This window comes from Xenopus laevis, chromosome 1S, assembly GCF_017654675.1.
Source record: "Xenopus laevis strain J_2021 chromosome 1S, Xenopus_laevis_v10.1, whole genome shotgun sequence".
NCBI lineage: Eukaryota > Metazoa > Chordata > Amphibia > Anura > Pipidae > Xenopus > Xenopus laevis.
In genome coordinates this window covers 100,336,691-100,356,405 of record NC_054372.1, presented here as the reverse complement: position 1 = coordinate 100,356,405, position 19,715 = coordinate 100,336,691, and the positions used below count along the sequence as shown (strand labels likewise).

Here is a 19,715-nt window from a genome sequence, read left to right as displayed (position 1 = left end):
GAAATTCAAATTACAGAAAAAGCAGAAAACCTAAGTCCCAAGCATTCTGGATAACAGGTCCCGTACTTGTATGCTGACTATTGTGCCAATTCCAGGGTATAAATAAGGAGTAGCTTTTAAATAAGACACCCACGCTGTTCAGATGAAAGGCAATGCCAACATAGTACATTCTACATTGATTCTATATCCTTCTAATCCTATAGTCACAGAACAGACTGGCAGGATCAGATGAATAAAACATCACCACAACAGGTTCTGATTATATATTATCATTTCATTGCAAAGGAAAGAAAAACGGGAGGAAAAAAGGGAGGAGACGGCAGGGGAGAAATATTATAGGATATTTTAAAATGGAGAAGGACAGAAACTGTGAGGAGAGAAAGCAAATAAAGAGAATGTAGGCAATGAAAAGAGAACTATTAGGGGCATGAAATACAAAGAACAAAATGGGGGAGCAGATAAAGAAATAATAGGGTCCCATAGTATAAACATGGAGGAGAGAGCAGACACAAAGGCAGGCAGCAGCAGGTGGGAAGTTGATATCAATGGATTCATGTGTGAAACTCCAGTGTCCCTGTTAATGAATTCTCCATTAAAAATCTTTATATGCCAATCTAGCAGTGCTATGCTGCCACCCTCTGCCCATCACTGGGTAATGCCATGCTGCAGTGCTGATACCCTTTGGCTGCACACAACACCCTACACTAGGTGCTGTAATGAACTTGAAGCAGCAACAGGGAGATTTCTAGAGAAGGCAGCAATGCAAGATCAGAGCACAGACTCAGTGCTGCCACAGACAATAATCATCTAATTGTCTGATTATAAGGATGCTGGGTGTTGCAATTACACATCCATCCCTTTATTTTACAATAGGGGGTACATTATTCTCTCTATATCCACTAATGTAATTATGTAATAATCAAAAGCAACAAATCAGAAGACATTTTCATCTTTATTTAAAACAAACATCTGATTGGTTGCTTTGGGTTCTGCAGCTGTAATTACACTGCCTAAAATGACGGATCTATTCTGTGCATTTAGATTAGGGATGCACCGAATAAACTATTTGGAATTCGGCAGAATCCCCGAATCCTTGGTGAAAGATTCGGCAGAATACCGAACCGAAACCTAATTTTTATATGCAAATTAGGGTCAGGAAAGGGAAAAAGTTGGAAAAACTCTTGTTTTGTGACGAAAAGTCACGTAATTTCCCTACCCACCCCTAATTTATATATGCAAATTATGAATCAGTTTGGCCAGGCACAAGAATTCGGGCAAATCTGAAACCTGCTGAAAAAGGCTGAATCATGGCCGAATCCAGAACCGAATCCTGGATTTAGTGCATCCCTAATTTAGATGAAAAGCTCTTGTGTGCAGATGCTGTGGCTTCATTTGCTCGCTGACTGGAGTAAAGTGTTAATCGACCAAAGTCCCAAGTGGCCAGATGTTGCAGTTCCAGGGATTACTGGGGTCAGGGGTACTTTATTGCTGGACGCTGAAGGAGTAACGTGCACACAGCAGTTACTGTACTATATTGCTGGTGTGTCTAAATGTTACACCCACTCAGGTTCCTTCCCAGGCACAGGCTTTGTGGCAAGGCCACATAGGCCCAGGCCTAGGACGGCACCAGCGTGTGGTAGTGCGGGCGGGCGCTAGGACCGCGCGGAGCGCACAACCTAGGGGTGCCCGCCCAGCTAATCCGGCGCTGCCCAGGCAGCTATCAGTATATTGCCCTACAGCCACTGGGACTGCTGCCTTTTGTTATGTGAATAATGCCAGAAAGCAATTAGGGGTCGTAAGTGAGGGATAGTGTGTATAGTAACCCAAAATGGTGTCGCAAGAATGGGGCTGGAACTGTCAGATAGTTTGGCTGGTGAGACAAAGTAACACTTATTAACAAGGCCATAAAAGTTGTATCCCACACAGTGTTTCTGTTATACAAATCAATTTCTACTTAAAGGAGTTGTTTGAGATAACTGGAATGGACTGGAATTTGAATAGGATAGGGTCTGAATAGAATGCGAGAAGTAATAAAAATACATTTGTAGCCTTACTGAGCATTTGATTTTTGGATGGGATCAGTGACCCCTATTTGAATGCTGGAAAAAGTCAGAAGAAAAAGGCAAATAACTAAAATGCTATAAATAATAAATATCAATTGAAACATTGCTTAGAATTGGCCATTATATAACATACTAAAAGTTAACTTAAAGCTAACCCCCCCTTTAAAGCATGCTCTCCTTGTTTAGAAAAAACTCTTGTATCCCCATGTTTCAGAGATTCCTTGATCATATATATCCGAGTCACTAGCCAAGATGGCACTGTTTTCAACTGCCCACTAGATGCCAGTTCCCTCTAGTCTGCGGAAAACATTATAGATATCACAGCAGCCAATGTGGCAGCTTCCAAAAAGGCACATTCAGGAATCAATAAAATGCACCCTACAAAGTTGAATTGTTTGCCATGAGTTATTGCGGTTTTGCCCACTTTTAATAAATGAGCCTCACTGACATGTTCTGTGACCATGTAAAGGCAAAAGGCTGCAGGCCAACTCATACAGGTCAGGGAACAATGAGCAACTCAAATGTTTTATAATATTAAAGAAATCCCCTGTACTGCAAATTATAAAGATACTATAAGTCTGGGAGTTCTGGGCTTTGCTTTTGGAGAAGGCAATCATGTTCTATGCACAGAGGTCTTCCTGTGTAAAATGACAAGTACAAGAGAAGCCACTCCATCTCTTACATGACACTTATACTGGAGCTCCCCATAGTGACGGGCACCTCGTACCAGTCTCATCCCAGAAACACAGTAGGAATCAGGGGTAGCCAACCAAAGCTTCTGTTGTGTGTGGGTAGCCAATCACAGCTCCCCTGCCTTCACACAGGGAAAGATATGCTGCAGTCAACTGACAGGTCAACCTAACTGCTGTTTGCTGTGCAAAGTGCTGGCAGCCTTGGATTCCCCTATTCAGCCATGGAAAGCAGCCAGCAGAAGGTACAGATGTTGGTTGGCTGGCTCAAGTTAGATTTGGGGGAATTATTTATGAAAGCAGTAAGAAATGCACATTTTTAAAGCACATTCCTTTAGAGGTGTATATGTAATGGCATGTTGGTGTACTTGACACTACAGGTCCCCTTTAAAACCAATAGTTTGCACTCAGCTACATGGCAAATACCTACGTAATGAGAGCTATCATGTCAAGTTAGGGGAACTTTAGGCAGTTAGTTAGTCGTACCATTTTCTGTATCTCACAAAACACTTTAATAAAAGAAATAGTGGATACTAACAAACACAAGCTATGGGTTTGCACTGGACATAGGCACCTAACGGTTTTCGCCGGCCCAACCAATCAGAGTGTGTGCTGGCCCAGCCAATCAGAGCGCAGCAGAGGTGACTTAGGAGTAACAGACGCTTAGTACCAACAGTCTTAAGAGACAGTTGGAGAGGAGTGAGAGAGAGAGTGAGAGAGAGAGAGAGATAGCGAAAAAGAGAGAGATTGTGAGCATGGAGATTTCAAAAGCGAGGAAGCGAAGACGACAGATCAACGAAGAACAACTTTCCCCTGGGTGCTGCCATGATCCCAAAAGGGTGAGGCACCAGGGTGATCAACGAGGGACATGCCACCCTTCAGCTGGGGACCCAGCACTTCAAAATGAGCCTTGGAACACCTTAGCTCACATAGGCATTGGCCTAGAGACCTTCAAGGAGTATGGGGAAGACGCCTACATGTACAACAAAAGCCTTGAAGAGAGATTTATGGCTTTGAACTTTCTACAAAGTCAGCCAGAAATCACTTTGGCGTCATGGTATGAGTTCACCAGCCTGCTTGTCTTCATACACAGACGCCTGAAGTTGGACTTTAGGTCTCTGTGCTTGACTGTCAACCTTCTGGAGCGGTTTCTTGCCCGCACTGCTCCCATCAAGACCACCGACCTGAACAGAGTAGGAGCCACTTGCTTCAATATAGCCTACAAGTTAGTGGACAAACGGCAATTCAGCCTATGGAATTGCCTAAAACTCTTTGATGCCACCATTACAAAGAAGGAAATGAACCAACTGGAGCGAATCATCATTTGCAGATTGCTTTTTGAACTGTCAGCACCGACCATCGATGACTTCTTGGAGCATTTCACCCTCCGGAGAGTAGCCAGCCAGAAGCCTGTAGCTGCCCAGCAGACAAAAGAAGCCATTGCCCTGACTGCTGCTAGAGGCATCGCCGCACTGAGCCTGACCCACCATCATGAGTTTTATACTTATGCACCCTCCATGATGGCTCTGTGCTGCCTGAAAGTAGCCATAAAATTCTACCCTTCAGGCAAACCCATCAACGTGGATCCCGCTGAATACCCAGATCACGTAATGGAAGAGTGTGTCGGGAAGATCATCGCTCTGGTATCATCCAGGCAGAGCTTTTTACACATGCTGCTTCCAGCAGTGTTTCCAAGAAGAACAGCAGAGGAGACAGAGACAAGCGCCTCCCAGAAAGAACCCGAAGGTGGTGAGGCAGAAACATCCAGGCAGGAACAGGGTTCTGACCCCTTGGAAATGGCCCAGGGATCTGGCCTTTCCATCTATCATCAAGGGGTAGGTTTGCAAAACATGCACCCATACATTCCCACATATCCATACTACCACCCTCACATGCACCCATACATTCCTACATATCCTTACAACCACCCTTACAGGCACCCATACATTCCTACATATCCATACAACCACCCTTACAGGCACCCATACATTCCTACATATCCATACAACCACCCTTACAGGCACCCATACATTCCTACATATCCATACAACCACCCTTACAGGCACCCATACATTCCTTCATATCCATACAATCACCCTTACAGGCACCCATACATTCTTACATATCCATACAACCACCCTCACAGGCACCCATACATTCCTACATATCCATCCAACCACCCTTACAGGCACCCATACATTCCTACATAATTATACAACCACCCTTACAGTCACCCATACATTCCTACATTTCCAAACTGGTAGCCATACATGCACCACATAGACACACATCCCCTTACTGACATACAGTCATACATGTATTTTGGTAAAGCTGAATAGGGCATTTTGATCCTGGGAGTAATTCCGATTGCCGTTAAGGAGTCAGGAAGGAATTTTTTCCTCTAGTGAGGTTTTTTGCCTTCCTTTGGATCAAACAGCCCTTTGTGGGTTCTGTTGGGACACTTATTACTGAAATACAATAAAGCTGTGACCATCACAGATTCACCTCAGAACAGTTGTCCGTGTCTTTATTTAAGGATTGGGTACTGTTGGATAAAGCTTTTTCCCTGTGTTAAGGCAGAGCTGTGACTGGTGCTTATATCCTACTGTGTTGATTAATAAAAGAAAATAAAAAGGTCAGGACAGGCAGTTGCTCAGAGGTCCCAAACAAAGGAACTCAAGGAAACGAGGGCCACCATTTTATTGCATTTATTGCACCGCACAATAACATGCTGCTGATCAGCAGTCTATTGCTGGAAAACCTGTACAGGTATGGGACCTGTTATCCAGAATGCTCTGGACCTGGGGTTTTCGGGATAAGAGATCTTACCATAATAATTCTACTAGAAAATTGTGTAAACTGTAAATAAAACCAATAGGCTGGTTTTGCTTCCAATAAGGATTAATTATATCTTAGTTTGGATCAACTACAAGGTACTGTTTTATTATTACAGAGAAAAAGGAAATTGTTTTTAATAATTAGAATTATTTGATTTAAATGTTAGTCTATGTGAGATAGACATCCAATAATTCGGAGCTTTCTGCATAATGGGTTTCCAGACAACGGATCCTATACCTGTATTCTTATTTGCTGTACCACATCGAACTCTCTTAGCTGATAGATACTCCCCTGCCCATACCCTTAGGTTGTAGCACAACACCCAGCAAGGTTATATGTGTTTTAGGTAAAACCCTGCAAGCTATTCATATTCATATTCCTATTCAGATTCCCGTCTCTTATCCATGCTGCATGGTTGCTAGGGTAATTTGGACCCAAGCAACGAGATTGCTAAAATTGCAGACTGGAGAGCTAAATAACACAAACCTATAAAAAATGAAAACCAATTAAAAAGTTGTTTCGGAATATCACCCTCTACATCACTAAAACTTACTTTAGAGGTGAACAACCCCTATAATGATCTATTGTAAGCAACTTTTCAATTGGTTTTCAATTAATTTTTCACTGGTTTTTGAATCATTAGCCATCTTATTCTGCTTCTTTCAAGCCTGCAACTAAAATACTCCCTGATTGCCAGGGGTCACTGACAGCAGCAGCCAAAAAACAATCTGTGGTTGTCGTTATTGCTACTTTTTATTGCGTATATTACAATTCAGTCCCTGGCCCTGTATGGGGAGTGGACACACAAATGTAAGTAAGAAACCCCAGCACCCCAACAATAACTAAATAGACAGCACAATAAAGCATAGAACTATAGCAGGAACATCACCAGGCTCACCTTGTTGGGTCGATTATTCTCTGCAAGAACCGGCTTCCCCAGTTTTGGGAGTTTGGAAGTCACTGGCCGAGATGGGTGAAGGGACGGCATCATGGTGAAGGATACGGCTGGAACAAGCAATGACATGGAGATGAAATAAAATTACAGTAATGTCAAGGTGGGGGAAGCAATACTGTATAAAGGCAACACTGCGCCACCTGTCACTCTTTAGCACAAACATTTTAAAAAGACAAAACTTTAATAAATTCAGCTCTTGATAAACCTTGTTTTCTCTCTAGAAAGTTAAGACCTTTAAAGGAGAATTCAGCCCTAAAGTTAAAAAAAGCTACTCTACATAGGCCCCCGCTCCCTCCTCCCCCCAGTGTTACCCAGGGCAAATGGCTCTAACGTTTTCATAACCCCTCGGTGCAGATTCAGGCATCAGAGTTCATGGGCGCCATCTTCAGCCGATTCGGCAATTTTAGAATGAGACCCAGGCAAATGCCCCTAACATTTTACTTAACCCTCTATTTCAGGAAATCGTTTCTTTTTTGGTGCGACAAATCTCCCCGAACTGCCTTCTAGAATCTAAATCGTCGTCAGGATGGCACTCGCACGCTTTGTTTTCAGAAGTCGCCCAAAGTTGCCTTACGAGGAAACTTCGGAAAGTCAAAGCGATCCAACTGATTTACATTTTAGCTAGTGGGAAGGCAGTTTGGGGAGATTAGTCGCCCGAAGAAGAAGCGATTTGTCGATGGGCGACTAATCTCCTGAAATAGCAGTGTGTGCCCTGGCCCTTAACAGTTAATGCATCGGTGACCCCCCTCACTGAGCTGCTTTAGACGGTGAAAAATGAAACTTTACACTTCAATTTTAGAATAACAGTCACAAATGGAAAATAGAAGGTAATTGGAAAAGGTCTTTATTTTTGGTGAACTATCTGAAACCAACTGAAATGAAAAAAAGTGTGAAGGCCACCAACCCCTTTAAATAGAAAACACCTAGCAGTGACATTAGCAGCACTTTCAGATCAAGATGAGTGCACGTTCTTCCCCAAATATATAAATAACCTTACATGGACTCTCCAACTTCCAAATGCAATTACTGTATTATTTACACACATATAATAAAATGCAGGTAAATAATAGGTAGTTAACAAACAAGTAACTTGCTGCATGACTACAAAAACCTGTAGAATGCAAATATATTTATAGACTATAGGGACAGAATAAAAATGTAATCGTTGGTATTGTACAGCACCATAACCTTTGGTTCAAAAGCTGATACTTTATTGTGATTTCCACTCCCATTATAACATGCTTTGTGGTTAGATTCTACTCCAGACCCTTAGGGCTTTTTGCTTTATATTTTAAACGAGTGAATAAGCTGCTCGGTATGCAGTCTTTCCTCAGCTTTGCTTGATTTTTTTTTTCCTCTGCCTTTTGCTGCGGCATTTGCTGCTTTGAAAGCTGCAGTAATGTCCCGTCGCCTCAAGGGGTAGTGCGCACACGACATGATATTTTTGTCAGTGTTTTTTTCCCCCCTCTCCGCCATGTTTGTCCTCCTTGTGAGTAACTTGGCGTTCGCTCTCAGCAGTTTCCACACGTTTCCTATATATGCAGAGAGAGTGTTCAGATTTCTATTAAGGACACCTCTGGCTGCTCTTTTGCAAGCACAGAACTCAAACGCCCTCTCCCTCCAAACTTTTTTTTTTATATCATTTTTGAGTTTGATCATCTGAGAAAGAAGAGCAAGTATAACGGAAGAGGAAGGTTGGAAACATACCTAGAAATAGATCGGGTGGGGGGGTGGACGGCACGACTAGAACAGAAATAATTCCAGCAAGATGGACATGAAAAAGAGAATTCACCTGGAGCTGAGGAACAGGACGCCCTCTGATGTGAGCTCATCTCTTTCCCATCAACATATTCTTTGCTAATCCTTGTGCTCCACGGAGTCGGTGTCTGTGGGTTGTGCTGGGAGCTAGATGGGGGAGTGGATGAATATGGGCAGCCAGGGTGATATTAGCACATTATTTATGTTCTCTTGTTAGCTATATACTCTGCTTTTAGTTGTGTTCATTGTAACAGACATGTGGGCTGTCAATATTGTGCTTGGGAGACAGATCTCTATTGATAACAATGATATTGCTAGAAAAAAAACCCTGGAGTAAATGTGCTGTTTGTGCTGATGAAGTGTAGGAGGGGATCTGCTGTATTGCATCGGATAGAATGGGGGACTCCTTTCCAAACAAGGACAAATAGAGAAAAAACTTAACATTTTTTATTGGTAGTCTTGTTAGTTTATAGAGTTTTCCCCCCCCCCCACACTGCCGCTGTACACCCTTCATCTACGCTTGAGTTTTCCCAGCAACCATGTTTTGAATAAAAAAAAAAAATCACACTTCGTTTTGTATCTTTAAACAGCTACTGAATGAAGGGAGGCTGTGAAAAAGCCAAAGTTTTGGTATTGGGAGACCCCCTGCACATAGGGCTTCCACCTTTTCTTATTTTCTTCCTATATATTTATATGTTTTCCCTATTAAAGGGTAGGGTTGCCACCTTTTCTGAAAAAAATACCGGCCTTCCTATTAGGGTTGCCACCTTTTCTGGAAAAAAATACCGGCCTTCTTATATATTTATCTTTTTTCCCTATTAATAACATTGGATCAGCCATCATTTTTACCGGCCAGGCCGGTAAAATACCGGCCAGGTGGCAACCCTACTTCCTATATATTTATCTTTTTTCCCTATTAATAACATTGGGATCAGCCCTCGTTTTTACCAGCCAGGCCAGTAAAATACCGGCCAGGTGGCAACCCTATTAAAGGGGATGTTCACCTTTGAGCTAACTTTTAGCATGACGTGGGGAGTAATGGTCTGAGACAATCTGCAATTGGTTTTCATTTTTTATTATTTGTGGTTTTTGAGTTATTTTGCTTTTTTATTCAGGAGCTCTCCAGTTTGCAAATTAAGCAATCTGGTTGCTAGGGTCCAAATTACTAGGGATGCACCGAATCCAAGATTCGGTTTGGGATTCGGCCAGGATTTGGCCTTTTTCAGCAGGATTTGGATTCGGCCGAATCCTTCTGCCCGGCCGAACCGAATCCTAATTTGCACATGCAAATTAGGGACGGGGAGGGAAATCGCATGACTTTTTGCCACAAAACAAGGAAGTAAAAAATGTTATCCCTTTCTCGCCCCTAATTTACTTATGCAAATTAGGATTTGGTTCGGTATTCGGCCGAATCTTTAGAGAAGGATTCGGGGTTAGGCCGAATCCAAAATAGTGGATTCGGTGCATCCCTACAAATTACCATAGCAACCATGCATTGATTTGACTAAGAGACTGGAATAGGAGAGGCCTTGAATAGAAAGAGGAGTAAAAAAAAATGTAGCAATAACAATACATTTGTAGCCTTACAGAGCATTGGCTTTTTAGATGGGGGTCAGCGATGCCCATTTGAAAGCTTGGAAGAGTCAGAAGAAAAGGCAAATAATTACCGTATAAAACTATAAAAAATAGATAATGAAAAGTAAAAGTTGCTTAGAATTGGCCATTCACCCCTTTAATAACATTGTAAAGACTTGTGAATGGTAAGGTACACTTATCAACAGGGGGCCAGGTGCTCAAGACCCAGACTTTCAGCTCTTGGAGGCAACATAAGACATTCGAATTGCAGTGGTAGGCTGGCACAAAAACTGGACTTCACTCCAAAAATAGATGCAAATAAAAAAAAGTTTTATTGTACAGAAAGTATCATCTCAGAGGGTGGCCTTACGCGTTTCGTGCCTTCTGGGCACTTAGACATAGGCTAGTCATAAGCCTATGGAACCTTTTCTCCTGTGCATGTGGGCAGCAGCCTGGCTGACTTGACGCTTATTCTGTGTATATGGAGATTAGCAAACTGCTGTGAGTGGGGACGTAGGATAAGATGACCTACATTGCAAGGCACACTTCACCTACTACAAAAGGGGGGGGGCACATGTAATAAATTACTTATGAAGTTCGCTGGCAGTTGCTGTAGGACTCAAGTGTAAATAGTGCAATATATATGATCTCCCTCATGTAGATACATAAACAAAGCTTGGTCATACTATGTAGCGTTGCATAGAACTGATTTGGTTTGGACAAGTTGATGTGCTAGGCTGTGGGGTTCCTTTACAAATGGCAGGGAACCTTCCAGTCAAAGGTTATTGCGGGTGTGTTTAATGTATGGTGCCAAGAAGATGCTTCTGCCACTCAAAAGCAAGTCTGTGGGCTGAACTACCACTCTCAGAACCCTTTGTGCCAGGGCCTTTAATTTAACAAGACTCCTTAGCCTAGAGACAGTGCGGTTTTACTTGTGTAGGATGAATGCTAAGAATGACTTATGGCTCCGCTGTGGCAGTGCTTGTATCTTGTGTGTGAGCTGTCAATTCTCAGTTCGTAATGGTGTTTATACGTGTGCCAGTGCCTTTAGCGGGTGCATAGAACACACAGGAGACAACGCTATCGGGATTCTAATGTGGGGGGGGGTTTCCGCGTCGACGTACCACCCTTCTTTCTCAAATGGGAAATAAGCTGAAAAGATGGGAGGGGGGTATAGCGGCCCGCTGTCCTACATTTACACACGCGCCAATAGTAACATTTGTATACACTAATTTATATTGAGGAGGTTTAAGGAAATAAAATGGGCTGTTGTGTCTCAGTTTGATGCAAGAATGTGTTCTTCGGTTTCAGTCTGCTTTCTAGTCCTCTCCCACCCCTCTGGTGCCACGCAATGTCAGAGGAGGAGATATCACCATGTTGTCCTCTTGCCTTTCCTCTTCACTTTCTCCATGTTGAATGCATCTTGTTTATCTGGACTTCTCCCTTCTCCTGTGGTGGGTTCTGCCTCTAGTTCTTCAGTGTTAAAATCTGAGGCCGGCTTGGTGTTGGGGTATTGAGTAGTCGTTGCCAGGCTCGTTTTCTCCTCAGCATTGTGGTGTTTCTGCTCTCCTGGTATACTGTCACCCTCCCACCCCCCCCCCCCCTGTATACAGGAGCTGTCTTTGTCTGCTGCCTGTTTGTACAGGACTGTACTGGGCTCCTCTTTCCATCTGTCTCTGCATACAACTTTTTGTCACTGAAAATCTCTTATACAGTTACCTGGTATGATTATTACATTATATTAGCAAGCACCCATAAGTTAACTATAAACTGTATTTTATTTATTGTACATTAGAGTGCCCTCCATTTGAGAATATTTTTTATATGATTATTACATTACCCATTTACATTGCAACATTCCCTCCCCATACTTTTCCACACTTTACATAATTTTTCCTATATAATCTTTTTTTTTTTTTTTTTTGCTAGACCCATTTGCTTACATGTGGTGATATAACGTGAGTCTTAAAAAAAAAAAAAATTGAAAATGTACACATATATATATATATTTACAACATTAGGGGAAATTACTCTCCCAGCGACAAATATTCTCTTCTTCGGGCAACTAATCTCCCCAAATGCCTTCCTGCTGCATGAATTTGAATCGCCAGCAGGGGTGGCATATGTATCGATTCGAAGTTGACTTGCGATTTCTGAAGCGATTTATGTGCTGTCCCATCGGCGATTCGGATTTTTTGCCGGGGGGGAAGGCATTTCAGGGAGGTTATTCGCCCAAAGAAGATAAAATTTGTTGCTGGGCAACTAATCCCCCCCAAATCTTCGTTTTTGCCACCAGCCTTTTATGTTATGCAGAGTTGAAGTCCTGTGGTACATATATCTCCACAACTATCCAAAAGGACCATTTGTCTAAAGCAGATGAGCATTTTTGAGTGGTGGGCCTCCGCTCAGACACAGTGCATCATATTAAAGGAACAGTAACAGCAAAAATTAAAGCATTTTAAAGTAATTCAAATATAATGTACTGTTTCCCCTGCTATGGTAAAAGTTCTGTGTTTGCTTAAAGGAGAACTAAACCTCCTCCATAAGTTTCCAGGCATTGCCCCCTCTCCCTCCCCACAATGCTTTAGTGTTAAAAAAAAAAAAAAAAACCCTTTTAAAAATTCCAACCCTTAAATGCAGAGAAGCACAGCAGAGCTCCCGGTCGACATCTTCCGGATATTTGTGCAGTCTTTGGGTCTATTCACCGTCAAAAAGTCTGCCGTCACAGATGGGCCAAGTCAGGAATCAGTTTGAACTGCATTGAAACCCGAAGACTAAATGAAGATCCGAAAGATGGCAACTGGGAGCTCCGCTGCTCTTCTCTGCATTTAAGGGTGAGAGTTTTTTAAACTTTGTAATGGAATACAAGAGAATTCTGCAGTGTTCTCTGCTATGCAACCTGTGCCTTGAATGGCTGCCCCCATGGCTACACAGCAGCTTATTTATAAAAAAAATATAGTAGTCTTTGTGAAGCAAACACGCCAGTTTTACCAGTGCAGGGCAAGCCAACATTAAACTTTAATTGATTTAAAACACTTTAATTTTTTGGTGTTACTGTTTACCTTTAACACTAGAACTGTTGGCAGTAGGACAGATGCATCTTGGTTGCTGCTGGGTTCCTTTGAATACCAGCCGCAGTGAGAATGCTCATGTGCCATTATCCTTACAAACATTGTTTTATTCACATTACCTGAAATCCCTTGGCCAGTATGTTAGGCACCCCAGTGACTATATTAAATAACCTCCTACCTACTTAAAGGGACTTTAATTCAGAGTGTACAGCTGCCATTATCTCCAAGGAATCCTGAGCACCACATTAGGAGTAAGCATATATGTAGTACAGGAACTTCATTGGCAAGCCCCTGTGATTTGGGGTTTTCAGTTTCCCTTAAATTCTCTGTATTAAGCAGAACAAGGAGGGGTTTTTCACCCTACAACACTTTTTCAGTTCAGTTGGTTTCAGACAGGGATGCACTTGGATCGCTTTGGCTTTACAAAGTCGCCTGAAGTTTCCTCGTTGAGGCAACTTCAGACGACTTTGAAAAACAAAGCTTTCCAAGTGCCATCCCGCCAGCGATTTACATTCCAGCCAGCGGGAAGGCAGCTGGGGGAGATTAGTTGCCTGAAGAATAGGTGATTTGTTCACTGGGCTACTAATCTCCCCGAGTAGCAGCGTATACCACCACCCTTAGTGATGTGCGGGTTGAGAAAAAACTCGAACTGCACACGACCCGAACACACCCGCACCCAACTTCCATCTTTCACTTATAGACCCACACTCTCGCCGATGACATCACATAAGGGGCGTGGCAGGCACATGCCTTTAAAACTGGAAGCTGGCAGTGTAAGGTCATGGGTTGGTAAAGCAGGTAGAAGAGCTCAGCCCAAACCTGCAAAACAGCACAGCGAGGTGAACCCAAACCTGTGGGGAAACTGGTGGTATCAGGTCCCATATACAGGCAGATAAGCTGCTGATTTTTGTCCAAAGGACCAAAATCAGCAACTTACCGTAGATCAGCCAGTATACAGCCTTAGGAGTGCTGTGCCAGCCAGCTATTTTGCCATCATAATGACTGATCTGTAGTCATTAGAAAAAGCTACTTTGTGATCTTGAAAGAAGGCTGATTGTTGGGTATGTTTGGTTAATTTTTGTTGGTACCTTGGTTATGCTAAAGTAGCAACCTATCCACTGGTACACAAAGTGTTAAAACAGCTACAAAGCACAGCAATCAGAGGTTAAAATGGGCAAGAGTGTTTACTAAAACTTGAGCAAGAAAGTCACTAAATATTATTGTAGGTCCTCCTCTATCTGTCTCACTTGGAAGATGCATCTATGAAAAATCAGTGTTACCACCACACTTCTAGTGAAGATTATTCAATCAAGTTTCCCCCTACAGCTATTCCTCCCTGAATATACTAGGCAGGACATTGCCTCACTGCCACAAAACACTCCTCCCAACATTTGAAAAATGGAAAGAGGGATAAGAAAAACATCTGCCTGCCACACGGCAGCAATTGTTTGCCATTTTATTGCCACACCCCCTAATTACCATGTCCAGTTTACAAGATTTGTGAGGCTATGCAAGTCTGAACACATTTCTGAGAGTGTTAGGGCCACGTTTTAGGTGTTTATAACAGTTTTGCTAATGAAGGTGAAATTGCCCATTAAGTTGTGCGTCTCCGTTCTCCTAAGAGACTTGCTTATCTTAAATAGTTACACTTGTTTCTACATATATCTTAAATTGTTACAAATGTATCCAAGTGCAGAGTGTTTGGGCTACTGACTTTTTAATAAAACACCGTAGTCCCAATATCATTTTGTTTGGGAAACAATCAAGCCAATTCAGTTCTTTGTACTGTGTGATTTTGGGCTACACCTACCACTATTAAGCACTGGGCTCTGATGCAGAGCTTCATATATTTCAGCACTGCTCTGTACTTTTTGGTACTTAAAGCTCATTATAGTACTATATTCAGCCACTTGTTGAGAATAGGTAAAGGATGACTTATTTAACTGACAGCTCAGTACACCACTTCCTCTGCTCTTTGTTTAGGTGGAATAAGGGGTTGAGTTCTGCAACCTGCCCATATTATTCCTGATTGAAAATTTTTCTGCAGACTGAATATGCTAATACTTGATATTTATAGTCTGTTAAGTCATAGTCAGTAATGTGATGAAGGCTCGTTCAGTTACACCCCAAGTTCAAGTTTTTATTTCTCAGGAAAGATCAATAAGTTGGCAGTAATAGTATAAGTTACTGTAGCTGTCATTTGCTCCCCAACAATCCACCTTCTGCGTCATTGAGGTTTTTTTTTTATTGTCACCATTGTGAAATAATGTCAGACTTCAGCTTTCTCTATGCATTCTGGCTCTTAATCAAGTTAAAGTGGACCTGTCACCCAGACACAAAAATCTGTATAATAAAAGTCCTTTCAAATTAAACATGAAATCCAATTTCTATTTTTCATTAAAGCATTCATAGCTGTTCTAAGCTCATTTAAAAGTCTCAGCTGTCAATCAAATATTGTCTGCCCCGCCTCTATGCCATGGGGCATAGACGCAGACAATTACTTTCACTTTCCATTCAGCACTTCCTACATGTCACTGCTCTCACATTCCCCCGTTCTCTTTACCATTTAATTGTGTAACCAGGACATTGGGGATGGACATCAGGCCCCATTCTGGTGCACAAACAGGATTCTGAGATGATACAAGGCTTGTCTTAATAACAGTGTCCACAAAATGGCTGCTGCCTGCTTGTTATAATTATGAATTCCCAGACTGAAGGAAACAAGATTCAAATAATTTATATAGTGTAATTAAAGTTCATTTTGCTTGACTGATGTGATAAAATAGGATTTTTATAATTTTTTTTGGGTGACGGGTCCCCTTTAATATTACATATGTTTTTAAAAAATGGCATACCTTTTATTTTGATTGGAATGATATGTTGTATTGCGGTTTCCATTTCTCTGTGTATCTCCATTTAAGGAGAAAGTGGATTTTTTTTTCATTGACATATTTTAAGTCTACAAATATAGTTCCAGACCCCATTACTAGATTGTTCTCTTATACACATTTTTTCAGGGTCTTCCTCAACAAAATCGACCATCTATTCAACTGCATTGGATGTGCAGACCATTGTAGTAAGAAATAATACTCTACAGTTAGTAACACAGGAAAAAAGTTGGAAATATGAGTTTGTCAGGTCTCTATAAGCTATCTCTCCTCTATATAAGCATCTCTTCTCATATTGCTTCTCTTATGGCGCACCAAGAGATTATACTTTAAATTCCCATCCCGATAAACTTGTTCAAACATATACTTCTTTCCAGTCGGTTACCCCATAAGACAGCACCCCAGTAGCAAGGAGGTAACATAAAACATATCAACAAAACTGTTTAAATTATATTTATAGCATAAAATTAAAAAATATGTATGCACGTAGAGATGTATTAAGCACACCAGGGGGAGAGAGGGGTGCAGCATCCCAAAAGAAGAAAAAAAGAACAAAAAAATTAGATAGTGAAGAAAAACAACTAAGAACCAAAAAAGAAAAACAAGAAAATTAAAAAACATATGTAAAAAAAAATTATATGACATTTTCTAGAAACGAGAATTATTATAGCACCAAAACACTTTCAACATACAATATAGCTGTTTTCGTTACGTCCTCCCCGATTTTAACACAACAGCTAACCACAAAATTTACATCCCCCCACCACATCCTAGACAATTTTCTACTTTTTTTAAAAACATACTTCTTCTTACCCTTAAACCCTTTTTATGAAAAAACACATTACCATTTTTGATACCTAACCCATATGCCCAAAAAGTACAATCCCTTGTATAATTATTGTGAATATACTCATAGTAAACCCATTCCCAACCCCAATGCTATACCAAATTTATCAATGAAAAAAATAGAATCTTCTACGAATATATACCTAAAGCATGTGAAGCCTTCTGGACAAAAAGCACAAAAATCAATTCCATAACAGTTTGACATGACAGCATCCCGGTATGGCTTTCCAACGCTTCCAATCCTACTGCCACCAGTATCGATCAGTTGGATTTATACCAGACCCACCCGTCCGAGCCGTCGCATCGTATTTCGACTTCGGCCATACGCCTTCAAGCTCATAATCCCCCGATATACCTGCCAAATTCTTTAACTTATTCTCCTTAAAAGGTAACCACTTGAATCTTGACAATGCTACCCCCATCGTACATAACTTTTCAACTTTACACAGATATGCAGAAGACCAAATCTTTTTTAAATAAAAACCCTATAAATATACAAAAAAGTAGAACCAACATCCGCCTAATACCCCTCTCGCCATTCATAAATATCATTATATAAAGTCACCATAATACCTTAAAAATACCATAAAAGTAAAGAAAAGATTCACCTGAGACTTGAATCTCTAACTTCACTCTTGATAAATACCCTTAAAATCCAGAGCACTTTGCCCTAGTAAACTCTGCTCACCCACCATTACAATTATCTAGCCCATTTTTAACCCAGGATGAATTTCCTCAACACAACCTCTAAAATCCCCACCGATACTCCTCCATTAATATGCCATGCTGGGACCAACACAAGACTTACAGGCCACTCATGATTTTCTGAAGAAATCCCATGTACAAACGTGACTACAAAAACAATATAAAAATTCTTAAATATAAACTAAAATATATAATACATATTAACAAAGACATACCTCCCAAACTGTCCATTTTTTGACCTCCCAATTCAGCCCCATTCCTTCACAAACCCATTCTTCATCTTGCACGATCCAAAAAGATCCAAATTTCAAAATTAATAAAATTTCAAACCAACTTGAAACACGAAATACGTATAAAAAAAAAAAACAAAACCTATAAAACCAAATCAGACAACTACCACTTAAACCAATTCACCATTAGCAAAAACAGGTTGAACAAAGCATTTCTGGTAGCCATTGATGTTTCTAACTTCATAAACCCTGCCAGAATTCCTGTAAATGTACATTCTAATTATTGCCCAAAAAGGGCTCAAAATAAATTCACACGCACTCCCGCCTTGATGTTTTGTCCCTTTTTACAATCTTCAAAATTTAGAGATATGAAATATAGATTATAAGGATGTCCTGTTTGATAAATAGTCTTCAATTAGAATTACTCATGTAATCCCGGTAATTTTAATTACTTTCACTGTAAGCACCCCATTAGAATCCACAAATACTCTATAGTCCTCTTTCAAATTAAAAATATTAATCAAATATTCAACAGGGCCCCTTCTATTTTTAAGCTTCTTCATTTGGATTCATTCAATCTCCATTCTAATTAGATACGTATGTATTTATAGACGTTTTAGCTAGACATTCTCCCCCGACTGATGCACATATTTTGTTAACTCCATATTCAGCAGATTTTACTGTCAGTTGATTATAAACACAATATTCGATCCACCTGTTCAAACAATAGCTACAAGTTGGGCAGAAAAAATAACTTGACTAAATTGAAAAGATATAAATTGCATTAAGTTGGTACCTGCTATTTTATTTTTTTAAAAATGTATTCCATCCAACAACTTACATATTGTTAAACTTCACTTTAGAGGGGAGGATTGTTCTTTATAACTATCCAACCACCATTGAAACTATTCTAAAAACCAAATCCCTCTCCTTTTCTTTTTGCTGTGACTAACCATATCTTTTTCGTTCACAGGTACGAGAATTGGTCTGCATAACTGCCGCATCAAGGCCAAAATAGAGTCTATACAGCCAGAGTTTTGAATCTATGAATTTTCCTCAGCTGTAATAAAGCTTAGATGCAGTCTCAACATCTTCCAAAGCTCCCCAAATTAAAAAGTTTTAAATGTTGTTATCTCCTTGAGTTCTGTATTTCCCAACTTATTATCTTCTTTTATGGGTAAAACTGTCGAGTTCAGGCTCCTAAGTTTCCTCAGCAGGTTATATAACCCCCTCTTTCAATTCCAATGAATACTTTGATTTAACAATATTTGCACCCGTTGATTAATATATAAAAAAAACTGGGTGTTTTTTAAATGCTTAAGCTGGCACCAGAGAATTGAAATACTCATTTTTTGCCACCGAATAATATCTAAATTACTACTTGTAACCACCCCCTGCCATTCTCTTTGCATTTGACTTTTGTTTAGCAGAAAGTCCTTATGCACAGATTATCTGGTAGAGTATTCACAATTATCTACCCATTATGACTGAATTCCTTCAATTTTCCCTGTTATCCTCAAGAAATGAAAAAACATACTTTAGAGAAACATTAATAAATCTACCGTGAGTGATTGAATACTATGAACATAATTTAATAAATAATACTCCCTTTAAAAAAAATTTGTACATATACCCTTTTCCAAATGCTCTGCACCGGGTGTTCCAGATCATAGACAACGGCACCTCTACCAATTCTTAATAGGCCTCTGGGAGAACAGAGGCTTTACCAATAACAAATTTCTGATGCGAATATCCAACCCCTAATAGGCCTCCACAAAATGGGAAAAACACCCCGTCCCACTTTTGGAAAAGAGTGAGGGAAATGGAACCTTTGGCACATGAGACTGCCCCCGGTATTTCCTATTGCCAATATCAACCACATGTATATTTCTAGTCCTTCCCTTCCGCTAGCGACCCCCGAAATCTGCCTACTGGAGATAGTTGACAACGATTTATATGCCTCCCACTCAGTCATGTACCAGAATTTTACTAAATCCCTACTTTTTATCCAAGTAAACTTAATATGTATGCACTTAGAAACTAAGATTATTCACTGGGATGCCCCCCACCCACCCTATCCCCCCACCCTATCTCTCT

General features: G+C 40.7%; 1 protein-coding gene across 1 annotated transcript; it reads left to right on the top strand.

The window, feature by feature from the left end:
* Positions 1 to 2,630: 2,630 nt before the first annotated feature.
* Positions 2,631 to 18,613, top strand: LOC121398920 (cyclin-O protein B-like). Its single transcript, XM_041578476.1, has 2 exons — positions 2,631 to 4,754; positions 18,592 to 18,613. Exons 1-2 carry the CDS (start codon positions 3,508 to 3,510, stop codon positions 18,611 to 18,613), a joined length of 1,269 nt encoding a protein of 422 aa, XP_041434410.1. The 5' UTR covers positions 2,631 to 3,507.
* Positions 18,614 to 19,715: the final 1,102 nt, after the last annotated feature.

What these genes read in the sequence shown, in the direction of transcription:
- LOC121398920 (XM_041578476.1), top strand. Translation starts at nt 3,508, where the DNA reads ATGGAGATTTCAAAAGCGAGGAAGCGAAGACGACAGATCAACGAAGAA. An exon ending in CCATACATTCCTACATATCC is followed by an intron (nt 4,755 to 18,591) that starts ATACAACCACCC and finishes TTTCGTTCACAG; the next exon opens with GTACGAGAATTGGTCTGCAT.